The sequence below is a fragment of the Vigna unguiculata genome, chromosome 8 (genome assembly GCF_004118075.2).
Source record: "Vigna unguiculata cultivar IT97K-499-35 chromosome 8, ASM411807v1, whole genome shotgun sequence".
NCBI classification, from domain to species: Eukaryota; Viridiplantae; Streptophyta; class Magnoliopsida; order Fabales; family Fabaceae; genus Vigna; species Vigna unguiculata.
Genome location: NC_040286.1, coordinates 35,927,141 through 35,949,490, shown reverse-complemented (window position 1 = coordinate 35,949,490; position 22,350 = coordinate 35,927,141). Strand labels below are relative to the sequence as shown.

At 30.5% G+C, this 22,350-nt stretch overlaps 2 protein-coding genes and 1 non-coding gene across 5 annotated transcripts; all 3 read left to right on the top strand.

Annotated features, from left to right (window-relative positions):
* Nucleotides 1–6,531: 6,531 nt before the first annotated feature.
* On the top strand, nt 6,532–14,701 carry LOC114193118 (putative methyltransferase NSUN6). The gene is made up of 12 exons (XM_028082818.1): nt 6,532–6,840; nt 6,988–7,303; nt 7,386–7,533; nt 7,857–7,994; nt 9,089–9,151; nt 9,966–10,087; nt 10,354–10,561; nt 11,567–11,778; nt 12,476–12,576; nt 13,566–13,647; nt 13,913–13,974; nt 14,173–14,701. The coding sequence occupies exons 1-12, from the start codon at nt 6,623–6,625 to the stop codon at nt 14,285–14,287; spliced, it is 1,785 nt and encodes a 594-aa protein (XP_027938619.1). The 5' UTR covers nt 6,532–6,622; the 3' UTR covers nt 14,288–14,701.
* Nucleotides 14,702–16,756: 2,055 nt separating this feature from the next.
* TRNAE-UUC lies at nt 16,757–16,828 on the top strand. Its single transcript has one exon. It is a non-coding gene; the product is annotated as a tRNA-Glu (tRNA).
* A 2,183-nt stretch (nt 16,829–19,011) lies between these two features.
* On the top strand, nt 19,012–22,350 carry LOC114194001 (protein GAMETE EXPRESSED 2-like). Of its 3 annotated transcripts, XM_028084020.1 has the most exons (8): nt 19,012–19,521; nt 19,607–19,927; nt 20,136–20,474; nt 20,730–21,045; nt 21,291–21,497; nt 21,583–21,656; nt 21,729–21,863; nt 22,047–22,350. In XM_028084020.1, exons 1-4 carry the CDS (start codon nt 19,440–19,442, stop codon nt 20,987–20,989), a joined length of 1,002 nt encoding a protein of 333 aa, XP_027939821.1. In that variant the 5' UTR covers nt 19,012–19,439; the 3' UTR covers nt 20,990–21,045; nt 21,291–21,497; nt 21,583–21,656; nt 21,729–21,863; nt 22,047–22,350. The 3 variants fall into 3 exon arrangements, with proteins under 3 accessions (XP_027939821.1, XP_027939820.1, XP_027939822.1); XM_028084019.1 differs by having other exon boundaries at nt 21,729–22,350; XM_028084021.1 differs by lacking the exons at nt 21,291–21,497; nt 21,583–21,656; nt 21,729–21,863; nt 22,047–22,350 and having other exon boundaries at nt 20,136–20,464; nt 20,730–21,007.

Sequence of the window (22,350 nt, the reverse complement as noted above, 5' to 3'; positions counted from 1 at the left end):
GAGGACTTAAAAAAAAGCGTGTTATTCCGATCCGATCCAAGTCGATTTAGTAGAATCGTTAGGAATAACAATCACGTTTATGAGTATTATCTCTTTTGGAGCGTGGAGCTTTATCATCATTTGTCTATTTTGACTTCGATTCATAAATAATAAAGTATTTAAGATATGTTTGATCTCGATTCTTAATAACATAAAATCTATGTTATTCACTAGAATTACATATTATGTACCCTTTCATCACATTTTTTGTATCTTAAAACAAGCTCAACTACATTAAGTAACATCAAACTATTCTATTCATATAAATATTTTATGTAATATTGTATATGTGTGATAAAATTGTTGATTTTTGTAGCGGCTGTTTTAAAATTAAATTCATAATGCTTTATAATTTGATTACGATACAAACATTTTTACACGTATTGTATGTAAACATTAAATTCATTGACCATATAGATAAAAAGAAAAACTTTAGTTGACGATTCCTATATTACTCTTATATATTTTTTTAGTTTTATATCAATCGTATAGTTCATAGCTTGACTTATCCTTTTTTTGATGCCATTCTTTTTCATTTAACTATTTTATCAAGGGAAAAAATGGAAAATGAATGAAAAACATTATTTGTTAACAATTATTTTGTAGGGGTACATTTAGGACAAGATTTAAAGTAAGAGGCAATATAATAAGAATTATAATATTTTAATGGACAAAAATTACTTAAATGATTTTTTTTAGTAAGGATAGGTTTTTTCTCAAAAAGGTAGTGTGAAAGATCGGTAAACAATTCAACGCTCTATTTCTTTTATCCATCAAATCGTGTAATTTTAAATTATTAAAATATTTAGTCAGAACTTGAAAAAAGAAGTTCGTTTTATGCAACCTGTATTCAACGTATCATTATCTTAACAAGTTATAATTAAGTGTTTAGATTACTCTTCAAGAAAGGAAAAGAAATATAATTAACATATTAATATCATTTAGAAAATCGTTAATCAACGCTCAATTTTAGTACAAAATAGTCTTCTTGCGTATAAAAAACATAAACTTAAATTTGTGATAAGTTTGGATTCAAGATAAGTGAGACTTTTTTATAAAATTTATTATATATAATAATTATGATTTGATGAAGGTGTTAAAAGATTATTATAAAATATCACTTACAAAACTCAACCTTCCAAATATTTGCATTTCAGTTCACAATCAAAATCACAACTTTCTGAAGTGTTAATCCATTCACATATATGGTAAAAACACAAAAGCAAAAGAATATTTAAAGGAGTTTTATATTTATTCAATGAAAAATTCATCATATCAATTGTTTTTTTTTTTTCTCAACTTATCATACAAGATTACTAGATTATCTACATCATACGCATGCGTATTTACACGGCTATTTCAGTACGAAGACTGCGACTAAGAACAGTTTCCACAACCCAACCAAGAAATTCTTCTGAAAATAATATTCAATTAAATCATATGACTGAGTTGTGCATCATTCTTTTGTATATCACATTTTCATAATAATGTTAAGTCTTTACTTAGGTATTCTATGCATAACAAATAAATAGAGATAAAAAATTTTGTAGACACACAAATTTATACGACACATATAAAACAAAAAGAACAATATTAAAAAAAAAGTTTATTACACAAAAAATTATGTGATATGAAAGAAATTAAAAAATATATATGTCGAGACTAAATTTATAAGTGTCCTTTGTTAGAAAATTGAGAATCATATAAATGAATATAGTTGTTGTCGATTTCTTATATGTATATTGAAATTTTGTCTTATTCATATTATATCTTTGTAGTAATTTTCTACTTATTTATCTCGTGCATAGGACTATAAATTATTAGATGGTCCGTTGGCGGCCCGATTGCAAGTGAAACAAAATGTTTGAAGAAATTTCGCTATGATAGGTTATAACATAGCTTTGATACTATGTTAAAAGTGGACTTTAAGCTTAACTCAATCCTACAAAACCGACTTATAAAGTGGAGATTGCACCAACTTATATATTATGAATTAACTTTATCTCTAATCGAAGTGAGACTTAAAAAAAACTCATAAAAAAAGAAGAAAATATATATTCCTATGTTCGTGGAATAATGTGAAAAAGGAAAATGCATGTACTTGATTTTGGTAATGTGCAAAATGTGTTGCTTGAACTATTTGTGAATACCCATAAGTCTCAATCACTAGGCAAATAGTGTAAACAAACACCGAAATCGAAGAGAAATGATAAAGGTTGTTGAAATTTGATGCCAAAATAAATACGTGCACAAGATGAACATCAAATTAGTGTTGTTGTTGGAAATCCACGTATAATAAAAATATGTTAAATTACCATGTTGTGATCTTTCTTCCACGAGATTCTAAGTTTTTTTATGGAACTAACGAAGATGCAAAAACATTAGCAAATTAATTTTCATGGATCGATCTGATCGATGAGCACTAGCATGAGTGGTGGGTTTAAGTAGTGAGACTTTCCGTGAAGAATTAAATAAAATAAACCTAACTATGGTTTGTGGTGCCTTTAGTCAAAACCACGTCGTATTCTACGTCCACACCACCCAACTCAATTACCACCACCCATTTATGTTCATTTATTATAATTATTTCGGTATATTCAATAAGTCTCAAAAATTGTTTAGAAGTCGAGGTCAATCGAAGTTTAAATACTTCAGTCTCTGAGGTACATTCTAAGGACGAAACCGTGACCAAACTCTCTAAAGCGGACAATACTTTGGGAACGCGATGGTTGTTGGACTTGTTCCAGTACACCCAATAAGTCTCAGCGATAGTTGTTCCTAACGATAACTGCCGAATGAACTTGGATCAGAATCGAAATAGTATTTTGGATTAAATTAAAATTTATAAATAGAAAATAATTTTATTATATTAATGAATAATGTTTATATTTGATGTTGATTTTTTATATATAGTCCTTATCAATACTTGTATGGTTCCATTTCTTTCAATGGGAGACTATAGTTTCAACCCACTCTCGTATACGGCACAAGACCCTGAGAACTGACATGTTGAACATCAACTTCAGATTTTGAACTGGAAAGTAATATGCGTAACACTTAACTTATAGCTATTTCGAGGAAAAAGAAATCCACTAAGGAAAGGTTAAGAGGTCATAACTGTGTACTTGGTTTGGTCAACAAAATCAGCGGGTGAGCTGCAGGTGTGAATGCATCTTCCGTTGATATTTTCAACTGATAACGTAAAGGAAACGAAACATTTCTATAAACTTTGCCTTATGTTTTCTTCAAGGCTTCTTTTTATAGTACCAATCCCTTGTTTCAAATTCTATTAAAATTTAATAAATTATTTGTGAAGAAAGAGCTTCTTCCTCAACTGGATCTTATAAAGGTTAAGTTATTTTTAAGAATCCAAACGCTGAGTTTAAGTCTCACATTGATTAGAAACGAACGAGAAAGTAGAGCATTATATAAGACCAAACCCATTGTTTTAAGGTTTTGGGTTGAGAGTGGTGTCATTGCCTTATGTGTTAGGCTCAAGTCGTGTTTGATCTCCTAATGAAACTCCTTCTATAAACCTAACTTGGTTTAATTAGATTTCTGTTTTTATTTTAATTTAGTCTTAATTTTTAAAAAATTATTGTAATTTAGTCATTTTTCATTAAATTTCTTGAAACAGATCAAAGATTTTTCATCAACACCAAATTGATATTTTTAACAAAAATATCAACCAAAAAAAGTTATTAAACCTCATTTTCTTGAAACTTTCCAAATTAAATTTAACACTTTTTTAAAATTTAAATTTAATTGTTTATTCAAGTTTATCGGCTTTTTTATTACACTGCATGCGTTAAGATGAAAAAATAAATAAAATTTGTGAAATTTAATTCGTAAAATTTAAATCTATATAAATATGTTTAAATAAATTATTTCAAATTTAAACTTGTATTTTGAATTTTAAATTAAATTTTAGATTTTTTTTTAACATCTAGAATTAAGGTGCATTTAAGTCGAGCTATGGTGGCTAAGGACCAGGTCAATTTAAGTTGGTCCAGGTTCAAAGTTGAGTTGAGTCAGTCCAACAGGAAAGTCGAGTCAAATTGGCCAAATAAGAGTTGAGATTGAGGTTGAGTCAGGTCTGCTTGATTTGAAGTTCGAGACAAATCAATATCGTTGAAGGTCAAGGAGAGTCAATTCGAACAAAAGGATTGAGCCCAATCATCCTAAACCTAGGTATAATTGAGTAATCACGAACCTATAATTGAGCTGAGTCGGCATGGATCTAAGTTAAGTCGAGTTAGTTGAGAACATGTGGAGTCAAGTTGATTCAAGTAAAGTCGAGTTGGCGAAACCTAAGTAGAACCGAGTCGTCACAACCCAAGTTAAATCAAGTCGATTTGGACGTAAATTGACTAAAATCAACTTTTTTTTTTTTTATGTTGGACAACCTAAACCTAAGTCAAATTATAGAATATGAGTTATCTTAGATCTAGGTCAAGCCAGATCACCTCAAACCATGTCTAATATACCTAATAAGATTGGATTGATCTTAATGTGCTTAATTTAATTGATAAAATATATTCAATCTTAATTAAATTTAAATTGGATTAAAAAAAATCTAAATTTGGTTAATCTAATTAAAATTGTTTTAGTTTATATATCAAATTCATTTTATTAAATTTAGACTAAATTTTGAAAAATTAATTCATCAAAAACCAGTTTCTATATTAAGATTTAAGGTTATATATATATATATATATATATATATATATATATATATATATATATATATATATATATATATATATATATATATATATATATATATATATATTACGATTTTAATCATAATCTTCTATAATTATTTTTTCTGTGCAATAATGATTCTAATAATTATTTTAATTTCTGTGCTAAGTATTTTTTACTGTAATTTTTTTTCATACATCAGGTGTTTCCACTATAGTAAGATTAATTCTCTCAATACACCTTTTTTTTTTCTTTTTGCATAGAGATGAAATTCTTGAGAGTTTATTCCAAAGAAGTTAAATATATATTATTTAAGCCAATTTCTCAATGTTATTTTCCTTAAACTAATTTGCTTTTTAATATTGTATCCATTATTTTTTTTTTAGGTTAAATTATACTTTTAGTCCCCATTTTCGTAGCAAAATTTGAATTTGGTCCCTCAATTATTTTTTATCTCAATCTGGTCCCTATTTTGGGAAATTTGACCCAATCAAGTCCTTTCCATTAGTGGTAGAGTAACGGTGTTAAATGGGGTACCACATGTCAGCTTCTGGATTTTTTGAATTTTTTTTATTTATTTTTTGAATTTTTTTATTTATTTTTTATTATTTTTTTAAAAATTTTTTAAAAAATTAAAATTTTACCACGTGTCAAGCGGACATCGTGCCACGTGGCAGTGGCAGTGCCACGTGGCAGTATTTGGGAGTTGTCATTTTCTCATTCTCAATTTGGTTCCTGTATTTTATTTTTTATCTCAATTTAGTCCCAATTTTTGTAAAAATTGTGCAATTTTGTCCCTTTCCAAATTGAAACCAAATTTAATTTCTATATAAATATGCAAAGATATTTCTATCAAAATTGATATTTCAAGTAAATATTTTTAACAAGATTAAGTTTATTTTAATTTATATTTTACTTTAAACTTTATTTAAAATTGTTTTAAAGTTGTTAATAGAAAATAATATTAATAAAAAAATTCATAAATTATATTGATATTTTATTACATTATACTTTAATATTGTTTTTTATTTGAATTTATATTTTAAATAATTGCATATTTTTAAAATGTGTAAAATTTAATAATTTCTATACAAATATTTTAGTTAGTATAAAAATAAAAAGTATATAATTTAAGAAAAATTAACTAGTTTATGTAACAATAAAAAACAAATAAATTTAAAATTTGAAAACAATTTTAAGTAAAATTTAATGTGAAACAAATTTAAAGAAACTTGGTTTTATTGAAAATATATAATAAAAATATCAATTTGAATAAAAAAATCAAATTTAATAAAAATATTTGTATAACATTTTATAATTTTTGTTTCAATTTGGAGGGGGACGAAATTGCACAATTTTTACAAAAATTGGGACTAAATTGAGACAAAATATAAAATACAGGGACCAAATTGAGAATGAGAAAATGACACCTCCCAAATAGTGACACGTGGCACTGTCACTGCCACGTGGCACGATGTCTGCTTGACACGTGGCAAAATTTTATTTTTTTAAAAATTTTAAAAAAATTAATAAAAAATAAAAAAAAATTCAAAAAAAATTCAAAAAAAAAATTCAAAAAATCCAGAAGCTGACACGTGGCACCCCATTTAACACCGTTACTCCACCACTAACGGAAAGAACTTGATTGAGTCAAAATTTCCAAAATAGAGACCAGATTGAGATAAAAAATAATTGAGGGACCAAATTCAAAGTTTGCTACGAAAATGGAGACTAAAAAGTATAATTTAACCTTTTTTTTATAACAACTGTTTTGCAAATATAGGAGAAATGAAAAATGGTTGAAGCCCTAGCCGTAGTGGTTCATGGTGGGAGTGCTACGGCGCTCGTGTCTGGTATTTGACATCCACCTCGTGTTTGAATGAAGAAAGGGAGGGAATTATTGGTTGGCAGTTACAGAAGGCTTCACCAAAACACCATTCACTCTTCCCCAACACACTTTCACCAAACCATGTCGCATTCCGATCCTCCAAACCGATACTCCTACTCCCCCTCTCTGCATTGGAACCCTCAGCTTCACCAATACTTCCTCAACGCCTACGGCGCCGACCACTTCTCTCGCATCTCCGCCGCGCTAACGTACGCGCCTCTTTTAATTTTCCGATACTTTTCGTTTCAACCAATCATATCTCGTAACATGCAGTTCCAGACTATATCTGATTCAACTACTGAACATATTTTACTTGTTGTAACTGTTTGATTTTCATTGAGTTTTCCAATTCGCAGCCGACCTTCTCGCTACTCGTGCATTCGAGTGAACACGCTCAGGTCCGGCGCTGACGCCGTCATTGAGAAGCTGCGTCCGCTCGTCTCGAACGTGTCGGTGGCGGTGCAATCCGAATTTGAAGATGGCGAGTCAAATCCCTTGAAGGAGTGTTTGGAAGATGCATCTGCTCCTTTTTCCAAATGCAAGATTCCCGGCCTTGATTATGTGGTGTTTGTTTGGGGTTCGGGACCGCACCGTATCGGTTATGGTGAGGCGCCTCCCAAGGAGGTCATTGTTAGTAGGAAGTGTGCTGAGGCAGTTCTTCGAGGTGCTCAGGTTAGTAATTTGTTTGCCAATTTCCGAATTATGTGCTTTGAAGTGTTTGATTGGTTGTTACTAATGTTAGTATTGGCTTTAGGTATACGTTCCGGGTGTGATGGCTTGCAGTGCTCATGTTGAGAAAGGAGATACAGTTGCGGTTTCGGTTGCTGTGGAGCAGCAGGGTGCTGATGGGGGTTGGGGAATTCCCATGACACGTGGCACTGTTCTCCAAGGATCCGAGACAGGTAGCGAGTGTGCCTTCATGTTTTGGTGATATGTTTGTAGACTTGACTTTTTTTTTTAACTTGGCACGAACATCCTAAATTGCATAACCTGAAAAACCATAGATGGGAAATTGGATATTCATCAGGGAGATAAAGTTGTATTTTCAAACCGACATGGTATTTTTTTTTTTTTTTCATAATCAAATTTTAAACAGTACGACATTAATGGTTTATTCTTTGTGGAAATTATGTGAAGGATGTTTTGTGAAGACAAATGCTTGTTTCTGTTGAAGTAAACTTTTGGAGCATGGCTGATAGTAATTTGTATTTTCCTTGGTCCACAGATGCTTATTATTTTGAACGGAATGGGCTTTATATTGGGCAAGGAACAGCTATGTTGTCAAGGGCTGGGATGTTCCGCGTTTCTGAAGGGGTTGGTGTGGATATGAAGGATAGAGTATACGATCTTCATTCTTTTCATAGTAAATTTCGTCTAATACTCTTATTCGTATGCTATATTGTATTCTTATCTTGTTTGCATTATTGATTTTTTTTTCTTTTTTCTTTATAGTGTATGCATCATTATTTATTTTAACACATATACCCAATTTGTTGCTCCCCAGTTCAAATGCTTTTGTTTTGCCTAATTGAGTAAGAGATTGAAGCTTGCTTGATCTACTGTTTTGTATTTTTGGCCGCAGTTGAATTGACTTGAACCTTGATGCTTATGAAACCTTTCTGTTATTGTTATGATATGGTGGGGGCATGGCAATGCTAACTTAACTTTTTCACCCAATAAATTTATGCTAAGAAGACTTACTAAATTTGATTTAGTAGATTTACATGATTAGTTTAAGATTTACCATAATCTCATTAGTTGGTGATAATAAATATTGTTGCTCTAGTATGGAATTGATGAAATATCTGAGAAACGAAGATTACATTTGAATGACTGTTGAAATCTGTTTCTCACTTCCCTGCTTTTGGAATCCTATTCTAAACTTTTGTCTTTATTATTTGCTGTTGGTAATGTTAGTGAAGAACATTAAATGTTGTTATGATGATTGGTTCTTTAGGAGTTTTAGCATGTGTTTATGGTTGGATCATCTTTCCATTGCTCAAGGAAAATATAAGAATTGGCATCTGTTATGCACATATGAGGTTATTAACTTCAAGAAATTAGATTTTATACGGTTTCTTGTTTCGTAAGTGGAGGGAGGGGAGAGCCTGGACTCTGGATACTTTCCTAGCCTGTATGAAGCCTACAGATTTGTATTATAGGTGTGAGATACAATCTGGTGTGCCATGGATATATATCTTTGGAGGATTTTCTCTTAAAACAAAATATGAAAAATTTTCATTCTACCTGTGCAGGCATTTATTTGTTGTTTTTTGTTCTTTGTCCACGCATTGGTTTTTCCCTCTGTAGTGGCCCCCACTCTGTATATTCTAGCAATCCTTGTTCAATATCGTAGCTGACATTTTTCTCTGCTCTATATATTGAAAATTTTGTTAATATTTGAGGCTTTGAATGCATGTGGCTGATGTATTAATGTTTCTTTTTTCGGTTTTTCAGATTTGCTCGAGGGAGAAATATTTCTCCAAAATCTGCCTAGCATTATTGCTGCTCATGCTTTAGGTACATAAATTTGAGTATCATTTTTTTTTTTGACTTTGGGGTAATTTACATGCAATGGAAATGGTATTGTTGTCCATTTTTTTCCTTGGTAATAAATGCTTTACCATATTCATTTGCAAACACTCCAGATTTAAACATAACTGGGAGGAATTGGATTTGAACCCTCATGGGATAATGTTTCTCTAGCAACCACGTGGGCCTCTGCAAATGCCCTTTTAGTGGGGGAAAGAAGGGGAGAGGGTTCTATGTCAGATCTGCAAGAGGATTAGAAAGATTTTTGTAGACCAATATGTTTTTCTTTTCTATAGGTTTTTAACCATATACCATTATCAAGAGAAAAGTCGTACTTTTCGTATAATTTTTATCTCATTATGTTTGTAGTCAATAAGGAGTCCATCTGAAAAATCTTTGCTTACCAACTAATAATCCTATGTCCAATCTATTCCTTTCCTTTCAATTTTTTCTTTGCTCAATCATTTATATTTGTAATGTTGACTTTTTACTATAGTTTAATTTCTGCTTTTATTTTTGTTGCCTTTATAATTTGTATCAAGTTTATTTTTTAATCTTGAAAAAGTATTTCATCTTTTATTTCATGGACGTTTATCAACAATCATTGGGGGTTAGGTCTTGCTATGCTCTCATACATGTTTTATGATAGTAATTATTTTATTTTGCACTAGAGATCTTTCCCCGTTTGCATTGCTTTTTTATGTTTTGTTCACATTTTAAGGACGATTTCCAATCTTCTCATCTCGCTATTTTTTCCTATGTATCTTTATATAGATTTTTTTATTATTTTTTTTATATTCAGATCCACAAAGGGGTGAACGGATACTAGATATGTGTGCTGCACCTGGAGGGAAAACAACCGCAATTGCAATACTTATGAAGGATGAAGGAGAGATTGTTGCAACCGATAGATCTCATAATAAGGTGAGGATTGTGAACTCTAGTAAAAAAGCTTACCATTACTACTTGCTTACTTGAACTCAAGTATACTGCAGCAAATGGATGTTGTGTTCTTTTACTAACATATTGCTCAAACTTTCATTAGTTGCCAGCATTCTGTACCCTGTTTTTGATACGCAGAATATTAGTTTCATTTGTTATGATTGTGTTAAATTAGTGCTATGCTATGATTCTTGTAGAATTTTAATTAATTAATGGTACGTTAACTATCAATTTTGATGATTGTCTAGGTGCTGGATATTCAGAAATTGGCTGCTGAAATGGGCTTGAGTTGTATAAAGACATTTAAATTAGATGCTCTTAAATCTGTTTGTCGAAGAGATGATATTGATACTTTCACTGATCCATGCTGTAATAATGCCAAAAATGATGTGACAAATCAAGTGTTTGATTCCCCAAATTTGGAAGTTGAAATAGTGTCACCCATTGTTACAGAAGGTTTAAACTCTCAGACTCCGGAGGACAGTTATATATTTGTCTTTAATTGATGCTTTCTGACTGGTTCATTGACACATGATAGAAAATTCTTATTGGGTTCTATAGTATTCAGTTCAGTTCAATGCTAAACCTGTTATATTAAATGTATTACATTGAAATTGAATCACACTAATTGCCAGAATCACATTGAACCACTCTTATTGTCTAACATTCTTTTTTCATTGATGGTATTGTTTGCTGATTGGGAATTGGGTATTATGGCATGCCTAAGTCCCCCAATACTAAGCTTTTAAGGGTTGGTTTCCCATGTACTTATCAGTCGGTATCAGAACTAGGTGTTACTGTCTCAAAAATGGCCACTTACAAAAGGTTTCTAACTAACAAGGAAGTTGAGTGAATTGTCAACGAGTGATGTGTCTTTGACTGAAAGTCATCAAGATGTTGACTCTTAGTCATGGTATATTATAGGGACTTCGGTATTATGGGCTGTCTAAGTCTTACATTAAGTAGTATGAGTTGTTTGATGAAAAATTTAAGTACTTGATTCTCTCCCCTCAATAGTTATCTTTTTAGGGTGAGTTCCTTAATTGCTAAAGTGCTTATTACTTGCTAAATGTGAACATTAGAGAAACTTATTCTTGTATTTTAAAGATGAAAGAGAAAAGCATCAGCTGTGAATCATTGTTTGTCTCAGTTGCATGTTGTTTGTTCTACCCATGGTTTGTTTTCTTGAACATCTATTGTTGTATTCTTGAAGGTTGACACAGCCTCATCATCATCATCAAAGGATCGCTTAGTTTTAAAAGATGGTCCAGATAGTGAATAATCATGTTTATTTGGACATAATTAAATAGACTTCAACATTTTGTGATTATATTTATTGCATTTCTGTTCTTTTTCTTCTGTGCTATGGTTTGTAGCTTCTTTTCCGTTTTATATTTGTTACAGACATGAGAAGTATTTTTTTGTCAACAATTGACAAATGCATTTTTCAATAATTTGTAGGTAAAGATGAAAAGACAAATGGAAGAGTTTATGTTAGCAAAGCTGATGCCCGGAAGAACATGAGAAGAGCACGAAATGGCCCTGGAAGAAATCAGTCTGTTGGTGGTAGGGTTGATCGATCAAAAGGTTTTCCTCCAGACAGTTTTGATAGAGTTCTTCTTGATGCTCCCTGTTCAGCCCTTGGTTTAAGGCCTCGATTATTTGCTGGAGAGGTAGAAGTGATTCTGTTGATTGAAATATATCCTGCATTTACTTGAATTCTCATACGCAGGCTTAGACCAATCTATATTTATTGGTGCAAATATAAATAGGATATATGGAGTACTGCATTATCTTAAAGTGGAATTATGTCCTTATTTTTTTTTCTTGATCTATACCACTGTTAATGTTCAACTTCTGCATCTTGTTCGTATTTGTTTCTTTACCTTTGCCTTTGTGTGAAATACGGGAATCTGTAGAAGCACTTTTTATTTCAATGCAATCGGGAAATAAAATTATTCTATTGTAAAGTCACCGTTCTTTGCCTATAATGTGTAGGATATTGGGACTACTGGCTTATCTTGAAGTGGAATTGTGTCCTCAATTATTTCTTGGTTTATGCCATTGTTAATCTTCTGCTTCTGCAAAGTGTTCAATTATGTTTTTCTTAACCTTTGCCTGAAATATGGAAATGTGTATGTAGAAGTAATTGATTATTTCAATAAAAAAATCAAATTATTCTACGGTAAATTCGCCCTTCTTGCCCAGAAAGTGTATTCTGTGAACTTGATCAATCACATGACTTACAGATTGGCCAGTGTGATGCATAATCATCACCTCTGCGTGGGTGTATAAGTTAGTTTTTTTTTTTTTTTATCAAAAAATGAAAAGAAAATAGTAGTAACTATGAAATGCATTTGTTTTTGGCAGGACACAATTGAATCTTTAAGAAACCATGCAAAGTACCAGAGAAGGATGTTTGACCAAGCTGTTCAATTAGTTCGACCAGGAGGAGTGATTGTCTACTCCACGTAAGGATGCACTTTTGTTGATCATTTCTCTCTGTATACTTGCACGTTTTCTGTTGTGATATATGATCATGTTTCTTCCTTATGGCCTATGACATTTGTATTTGGTTCTATCCTTGTACTTTGTTTTGGTTTCTAAATTATAATTTATCTTTGTAGGAAAAGTAATCATGCTATGTCAACTTCTCATGCCCTCTTCATGTTATCAGAGTTTGCCATTGCATTTGTTCTTGTCTGAATTTCTTATCAGTAGGTGCCAAAAGATTGCCTACATGTAAATCTCATGTCATTGTTATTTGCACAATCTTTCTGCGCATATTTGTTTATGATTACATCGAAGGCATGCTTGTTAAGTGGAAAACGGAGGGGATGATTTAATTAGGAAGGATGGAAAACCATGACAAATTTGGATTGTATATGTGGATCTCATTGTTAGATGCTTTCCCTCATAATTGGAAAGAAAAGGGGGGGCAAAGTTACTTTATGTCCAAAGATAAAAATATCCTTATTATGTTGCATTCCACATTTTTATTCATGGTATAATGTCATTTTATAAACATTTTTTATTTCTTTCCTTTCACATTCTTTATTATTAAACAACCTAAAACCTAAAAATGTTCGATTCTCACATTTAGTAGGATGAACTACCATGTGGTATTTAAGTCTTAAGATTTTCCCACCTGATGAACTAGTGTCTTGGGTTGAGCTTTCTTCTTGTTAATTCTTAAGAATTGATGCTTTCATTGAGAGTTGGCCTACAGAAAGGTTATTTGTAGCACACCGATAGTAATTTTGATTTTCTCTGCATATCTAACTGCTAAATTCTAATTGCATTATTTTGTTAATGGTCTGAACTGAAATATATTTTATTAAGTCTCTGAGCTGCATCTTTGGAATCTGCTTCCACGATGAACTCTTCTGAAATTTATATCAACTCTTTATTTATGAGACGTTACTGTGAAACTGATTTATTGGCCATTGTCTTAATATAGTTGTACGATTAATCCCGGTGAGAATGAAGCATTAGTTCGATATGCTTTGGATAAATACAAATATCTGTCATTGGCACCGCAGGTTTGATGCTGATTCTTTGCTATATTAACTTCCTTTTTTTTTTCTCAATCGATTAGGTATAATTCTATGGCTGAATTGTTATATTTAAAAATTAGGTTATATATTTAATTAGCTGAAGGATGCCTAAACGGGCTTATATTTTTAACTAAGACGGTAAAGTGTTGATTATAAACAATGAAACAAAATTTCGATATTTAGTTTGTCTGTAATGAATTTTTAGGACACTCAGGTGAGTTATTCGTATTTGCTATTTGATTTATTCCAGCATCCAAGAATTGGGGGACCGGGTCTAGTTGGTAGCTGTGAATTTGCGGATGGATATGTTGAGTAAGCCCTTCATCCCTTTATCCTAGAATTTGCATCTCTTATCTCTCTCCCTTACACTCACTTTTGTACACACTCATTCATTTGTAATGCTGTTCAGTAGTGTTGGAGGATATACCTTTCATTTTTTTTACTCTAAATAAAACAAAACAAAAAAAATTCAGTGCCGGTGTTTGGTTTCACATCACGATGTCTGTACAGGGAGTGGTTACGACCTGGGGAGGAAGAGCTTGTTCAGAGGTTTGATCCATCATCTCCCCTTGATACAATTGGATTTTTCATTTCCAAGTTTCTCGTCGGATCTAAAGATACATGACAGCTGTTCATGAAATGTTGGAGTGGATCTATGTTTACTTTATAATTGCCACTGAAGGAAGCCATCAGATTTTTTACGACTGGCCTCTGACAACCGTTTGGGAGCTTCACAGATGTCCATTTGAAAAATGAAGTAAGAAAGAATGAGCATTACTGCTTTGTCTCAATGTTACATTCGTGATGAAAGGCAAATTTTGTTTAATTTACAGTTTACTTGTAACTTCGCCGTTTAACTTATGAAAGGGAAGTTGTTCAAAGATCCTTCGGGTTAGCAGTGAGTCTGTTTCCGAAGTATTGGTTCTGTTGATGTTAATTATTGTAGCTCCTTTTCTGCATCTATATTCTGTACGCTTGTATTGTCAGCTTGTTGTAGCTCCTATTTGAAGCTCTTTGAAGGTAACTTCTTGCTGTTTAATAGGTAATTATTATGAATGATGCGACTACATGAACACTTAATCCTACGTTATATATATGGTTGATTAGTTTAAGCTTAACACATAAGATACCTCGAAATGTGAAGTATCCAATGTGAATTCCTTTGATCTGCTACGCACATGGTAGTATAGGAATTAGAATGTGTCAACAACGAATCAGAAGACATTTTCCTTGTCTTTTAAAAAAAGTCATATCCTTGTTTCTACTTTTTTTTTCATATATGTTTTCATCCTCTATTTTTTATTTGCTTTCTCTTTTTCCTTTTGGTGTGAAATTCAACATTAAGTTAACTAAGAGATACTACAGAACATTTAATTTGGGTTGTTATGTCTGTTTGTTTATGAAAGCATACATACCTAAAGCTTTATGAGATTGAACTTATTTTTTATAATTTCATTGGTAATTATTTAAGTTTTTGAAAGAGATTGACATATCTCTTTTATGTTTTAATTTATTATGTTCTTTTACATTTTTATAAAATAGAAGAAAAGTCTAAGTAAAAGAAATTAGTTTTATTCTATGACTATATTTTGATTATAGTAATAAATTTTTACAAGTTAAGTGGAAAACTCTTGCATGCAACTAAGTTGATAATATTTTTTTAGTAATTTAAAATGTTAAATCTAAATATAGAATCTTGAGTAGAAATATAGTTGTTTTAGTATAGATAGATAGATAGATTTCAAAACTAATTATTTATTTTAAAAGTGGTACAATTTTAAGAGATATTTGTGGTAAGATTTATGAGAAAAAGCACAATTTAGTTTGTGAATAAGTTTATACTCTCATTGAAAATGTTATGACATGATGGACTTGATAATGATTATTGTTGTATGATTACAATATGTTTATTTATTTTTTACTTATATTTAATTCAAACTTTCACTTTGAAACAAATTTAACTTGGTACTTCAATCTTCACTTTGATCCGTCTAAATAAATACTCACAATAAAAAATTCATTGAACAGAAAATTATCTTCAAAGAATTGGTAATTTTTTAGTATTCAACCAAAATAATTTTTTTTACTAATTAATGAATTTTCTCTTAGTATAAAAAGTGTTTTGTTTTTATTTAATTTTGTTGTTAAAAGAAGCTGTGGTATTTAATTATAAATTTACTATTTAGCATTGTTATGATGAATATGGTTATAAATGTACCTACATGATATTATAAGTTTATTTTTTACAAAATAAAAAGATAAAGAAGTCATGTAATTAAGTTGGTCAAAGAAAAACTTTTTGCTCAACCTGTATTTGGTAAAAAATGCTATAAAAATGTGAATATTAATTTCTCATGATCAATAACATGTACAACTGCTAATATAAAAAAAAATCATGTCTAACTTATGAAGATTTTGGTTAATTCCTTTCAGACTTAAGCATCATGTTATCATTTGTCTTGTTGTTGAGTGTGAAGCTAATTGTTGAGCGTCAAAAGCTAATTTATAAAAAGATGTGACTTTAATAAGAATGAAAAGTTTAAGAGAGGGTATAAGAGTTTTAAAAAAGGTTATAAAAGTTCTTTATTACACAAATGACCATACTATTACTTGTTTCTCCCACCCAACCTTTTTTTCTTCACTCTATGGGAACTACACACATCACTTTTTACAAAATAAAATTTATTTACTATATAAATTTAAATTTATTATATATAAATTAATATCTTATTTTTTAAAATTAAATAACAATATTTTATAACTTTAAGTATAGAGATATATTTAAATTATTAATAACCTGTTAAACAAATATACTTTTTTCACATAAATAACAAATTTAATTTAAATGAATAAATTAAATTTTAATAATTATTAAAAAATTATTTATATCATATTTTAAAATAATATTTTATAATTTATATTTTTATAATAAAAGAAATAAAAGGAAGAGTTATAAAAGCATAAATATACCTGAACTCTGTAAAATATCCTTAGTGGAATTATTCATCAGTGTCTAAGGTGCATTCAATTCTTTTTAAGCAGACACAGCGTAGCAGATTATCATTAAGTATTTTGTGATTTATAAAATTAAAAATCCATTGTCGTCCAGCGGTTAGGATATCTGGCTTTCACCCAGGAGACCCGGGTTCGATTCCCGGCAATGGAATTTTTTGGTAAAATGAAAATGTATTTGGTGGAATTTTTTGGTAAAATGAATGTATTTGGTTTAATTCAAAAATAATCTTATTATGAATTTTTATTTGATTGATATTTTTTCATAACTGAATTTATCTTAATTTTTCATTAAAAAAATACACAAATTTACTTGAATATAAAAATTAAATTAAAAATAAATATAAGCAAAGCAATGGAATTTTGGAATGATTTTTTTGGTGATGAATGTAGGTTGTTGGTTTAATTCAAAAAATAATATTATTTTTAATTTTGTTTTGATTTTAGTTTGATTTTTTATTTGATTGATATTCTCTCATAACTAAATTTATCTTAACTTTTCATTAAAATAAATAAATACACAAATGTATTTGAATATAAAATTTAAATAAAAATAATAATTTAAATTAAAAACAAATAGAAGGCAAAGCAAACACATTACAAAACAACATAATTTTAAATAAATATTTATAAACAAACATTTCTTTTCAATCAACTAAAACTCTTAATCAAACCATTTAAATTAAATTTAAACTAAACTATAATTAAGAAAGATAAAGTTTTTCAATCCAATTCAATAATATGATATATAAACTTTAGGTTTAATTATGCCTTTGGTACCCATTTTGAAGTCAAAATCGCAAAATGGTACCCAAAATTTTTAAAGTCTCAAATTGATCCCTTTTTTTGTTAAAACGTCTCACGTTTGTCTTTTCTGTTAAGTCAAGGTTGACGCCGTTAGAGGAAGTGCCACGTGTCAGTCCCTGGATTTTTTGAATTTTATTATTATTATTATTTTTTATATTTTATTTTGAATTTTTTTTAAAAAATCAAAAATTTCACGTGTCAAACTGTCGGTAGTGACAGAGTGATGTGACAGTGACAGTGACAGTGACACATATCAGTATTATGCCAGGTGTCATCTCCTTAGTCTCAATTTGGTCACTTTATTTTAATTTGTCTCAATTTAGTCCTAATTTTTGTAAAAATGAACAATTTTGTCCCTTTCCAAATTGAAATCAAATTTAATTTCTATATAAATGTACACAAATATTTCCATCAAAATTGATATTTCAAGTAAATATTTTTAACCAAATTAAGTTTTTAATTAATATTTTACATTGAACTTTATTTAAAATTGTTTAAAAGTTGTTAATAGAAAATAATGTTAATAGAAAAAAAATTCATAAATTAACTAGTTCATGTAACAATAGAACACATAAATTTAAAATTTGAAAACAATTTTAAGTAAAGTTGAATGTGAAACATAATTTTAAATAAACTTAGCTATGTTAAAAATATATAATAAAAATATCAATTTGAATAAAAATATCAAATTTAATAAAAATATTTGTATAACATTTATATAAAATTTAATTTAATTTCTATATAAATGTACACAAATATTTTCATCAAAATTGATATTTCAAGTAAATATTTTTAACCAAATTAAGTTCATTTAATTAATATTTTACATTGAACTTTATTTAAAATGGTTTAAAAGTTGTTAATAGAAAAAAAATTCATAAATTAACTAGTTCATGTAACAATAAAACACATATAAATTTAAAATTTGAAAACAATTTTAAGTAAAGTTGAATGTGAAACATAATTTTAAATAAACTTAGCTATGTTAAAAATATATAATAAAAATATCAATTTGAATAAAAATATCAAATTTAATAAAAATATTTGTATAACATTTATATAAAATTAAATTTTGTTTCAATTTGGAGAGGGACAAAATTGTTATCTTTTACATAAATTGTGACTAAATTGAGACAAACTAAAATAAAAGGACCAAATTGAGACTAAGTAAATGACACCTGGCATAATACTGACACGTGTCACTATCACTGTCACGTCACTCTGTCACTGCCACGTGACACGATAATAATTTGATACGTGACAATTTTTTTTTTTAAATTCAAAAATAAAATAAAAATAAAAAATTCAAAAAAATATAATAAAAATTCAAAAAATTGAGAAACTCACACGTGACACTTCCTCTAACAACGTCAACCTTGACTTAATAGAAAGGACAAATCTGAAACGTTTTAAAAAAAAAAAACAATTTAAAATTTTTAAAATTTTGAATACCATTTTAAAATTATAACCTCCAAAATAATTAAACCTAATCTTTAAGACGTGGAACAAAATTTTTAAAAAAACTTTTTCTAAGTCACAAGGGTGTGTCACAGAAACTACCCGCTCAGAACTTTGGTTCTTCTTCTCCAAATCCACAGAATTTCCTTCATCTTCCCCAAATTTACACAGTGGCTCGTTCATCTTCCCCCAATTTCGTTATTCTTCTCTAAATTCTCCAAATTCACACAGTGCCTTCGATCTTCTTCCCAAAATTCCAATCTTTCCTCTGGCCGGCACAGCTGCATTTCCGACCGGAGGGGCGTGATCCAAACCTGTATCACCAGCGCTGCCACTGTGCCTAGGCTCCAATCGTGTCTTTCGTGCTAAACCTATCTATGTTTTCTATGCTTGGAGCATTTTGGTGTGTGATTCTTCAGTGACACACGTGTCCAAGGAACTGTAAGGGAATTAGTTTAGAGTCCTTCACTGCACTCTGCACTCTGAGATTCTCTCAGAAAATGGAGATACTAGCACGCATTATCATTTCACTTTGCGCTCTCTCTTTCTTCTCAGTTTATTGTTCTCAATATCTAGCTTCAGGTTACCATGAAGAAGCACTTTTACATAGTTGAAAAAGCCAGTTTTGTTTGCACCGTCCTCACTTCTTTTTCTTCATTTGAGACAGATAGGTCACAACTTCCCCTGTTCGCGTTTAGTTGGTGGGATGACAAGGGCACATTCCAGGCCGGTGACACAGCAACAATCAAAGTAAAAGTGCTTGAGAATGCTGATAAGATTGACAGAAAAGTTTTCAAGCCCACACTAAGTGTGAATGGAAAGGAAGGGAATAGTTCCTACGTGTCTACTGTGGTGTCAGATTTCGAAGGAGACCCAAATGAATGGAAGATCTTCTTCACCCCCATAAGGGTTGGATTGTTTAATGTACTCATCAGTGAGGAGCGTTATAAACTTGATGATTCATCTTTGCATTTCCAAGTTGAACCAGGTTTACTTTCTAAACTGTTTAAATAGAACTGAATGATTCATTGGTAGGTTGGTAGGTTTTGATACCTTTTACATCACTTCAAGGATTCTGTTCTTTTGCAAAATTGGAATGAAGATAATTTTGTTCCTGGTGTTCTATTATCTATCGGTGTAGGCCATGGTTTTATATGTGCCAGATAGTAATGCTTGATATTATTGTCCTACTGAAGGGAACATGTACCCTTCTGTGTGCGTTGCATCATGGAAGGGTGTGAGACATGAGTATGAAGCTGGTTCAAAAGCTACGCTTATGGTGCTACTTAAAGATGCATTTGGGAACAGTATCTCTAAGAAGACACAAGTTTCCTATTTGCCTGATTTTAAGATGTCTGTTTTGCATGAAAATGGTTCTGTTGCAAGTGCTCCTGATATCTTTAACATGGGGTGGATTGAGTTTGATTATATAGTCATTGAGTTTATTGTGACGAAAGCTGGAAAGTTCTCATTGAGCTTAGAAGGAGGAAATCAAACCTTGAAGGGTTCTCCATTACCATTGAAGGTGAATCCAGGTTGTGTGCCTATTATTACAACTAGTAATTGTTGCATATGTGATTGGTACGATTTTTATTTTCTTCTCATATCAGTGTAACATTTATGGGAGGTTGAAATAGAATAATGAAATAATTTGTACAAGTTACTATTGTTATAGATTGTAGATATAGATTTCATACGTGGGGTTTGTTTCTTTGTTTCTTCCATATGTCAATTTGTTACTTCTAAAAGCAAATTACAATAGTTTGACTTCTCTCTCCCTCAATTGCCAGGAGCTATAGATGTCTCTAACTGTATAGCCAAATGGAACATTGAATCTCATGCATGGCAATTGTCTTCCAAGATGGAAATCTTTATACATCAGTTAGATAAATACGGAAATCTGGTTTCTGGATTATATCCTTTTGATTCTGAAGTTGTTGAAACTGGCTCAAACTTGTCCATACCGATATCAGATCTCCATTTTCAAGAAGTGGATGCTGGAATTCAGTTGTTTTCGTTTAGCAATTTTGAGCCAGGGAACAATATATGATTCCCAGCATAATAAAAGCATTTCCAACATGCCATATGGTTATACTGTTTTTATAGGTAAAGTTTCATTCCTAGTCTCTTAAAAAATGGATTTGTCACTTGTAACATCATTTACTATTTACTATTACTGATATAAACATTGCATTTTTCCTTCTCCCTCATCTCTTTATCTTTCTATCTTTTTGTGTAGCAAAAAAGCCGAAGTTGGCTTTTCACTTTAAGTAGTTTCTTACTCCGTAGTTACTTGCATAATCACTTCAGCATGAAAATCTAATTACTTTGTTATGTTCCTTTTCAAATAGGTTACTGTGATGGGGTTAAAAGTGTTGTTAATGGATCAGGTTTAAATGATTCAGTAGCTGGTGTACAGGAAGAATTCTCTGTGTATTTGAATGATATCTATCAATATCCTTCCCCTGTTCAAGCAAACATACTTCAAGTAGTCATTTTAAGAGAAAATGACTCGTACAGAATTATGCCAGTCGTATATGCTGTTCTTGACAGTAATGGTATTTTCAAAGATAAACTTCTTCCTACATTCCTGTATGTAATTGATTATTTCAATTTTTTTGTTATTATTGTATTTGACATCAGGGAGCAGAATAGCTTCAGGAGTGAGATATGACATGGAAACTGTGCCATCATCTTCAATGGTGTTGAGAAACAATGTAAGGAAGACAAAAGTTAATTTTTGGTGCACAATTAATTAAGACTCTTATGAAGTTTCACAATATTTTCAGTCTAATGGGAGCAGGAGCGGGAGCGGGAGCTTTATCATGGCAAGTGATTTTCGTGTGGATTACAATAAACCCTGAGGTCGTCTTAAGGGTGTACGATTTTTTCAAGCAAAGTCGTTAGATCCTTACCCATTGACCGTAATTATTTCGCAATCTATCCATTTGCGTAATATTCTCGAAAATCTGTCCTGTCCCGTAAAAAAAAAACTAAAATTAGATTCCTTTATCTTATCATAATGATTTCCATAATCTGTTTATCAGAAATAGAAGCATAGAGGTATTTTATTCTGACTTACAAGCTTGTTCTGTCTGCTGTAACAGCCTTAGGATCAATCATTGTCATTGAATTTGTTATCATATTCTCTCTTGGAGCCTTGCTTCTGTACTTCACCTGTAAATGTGCAATTCTTCTTGCACATGAAAGAAGAAACAGAGAAGAAAGGTCTTCAGAGCTATCTAATTCCCGGAGTTTCCCCACAGCAACTGTAAGTGTGCATATATAGCCAGATGAAGTACTAAGTGTATTACAGAACTATTATAATTATTGTGAGATTAGTATGATAATTATTTTGAAAACTACATGCAATACAGAAATATTTAAGAGTTTGGAATAAACATTGCTGGA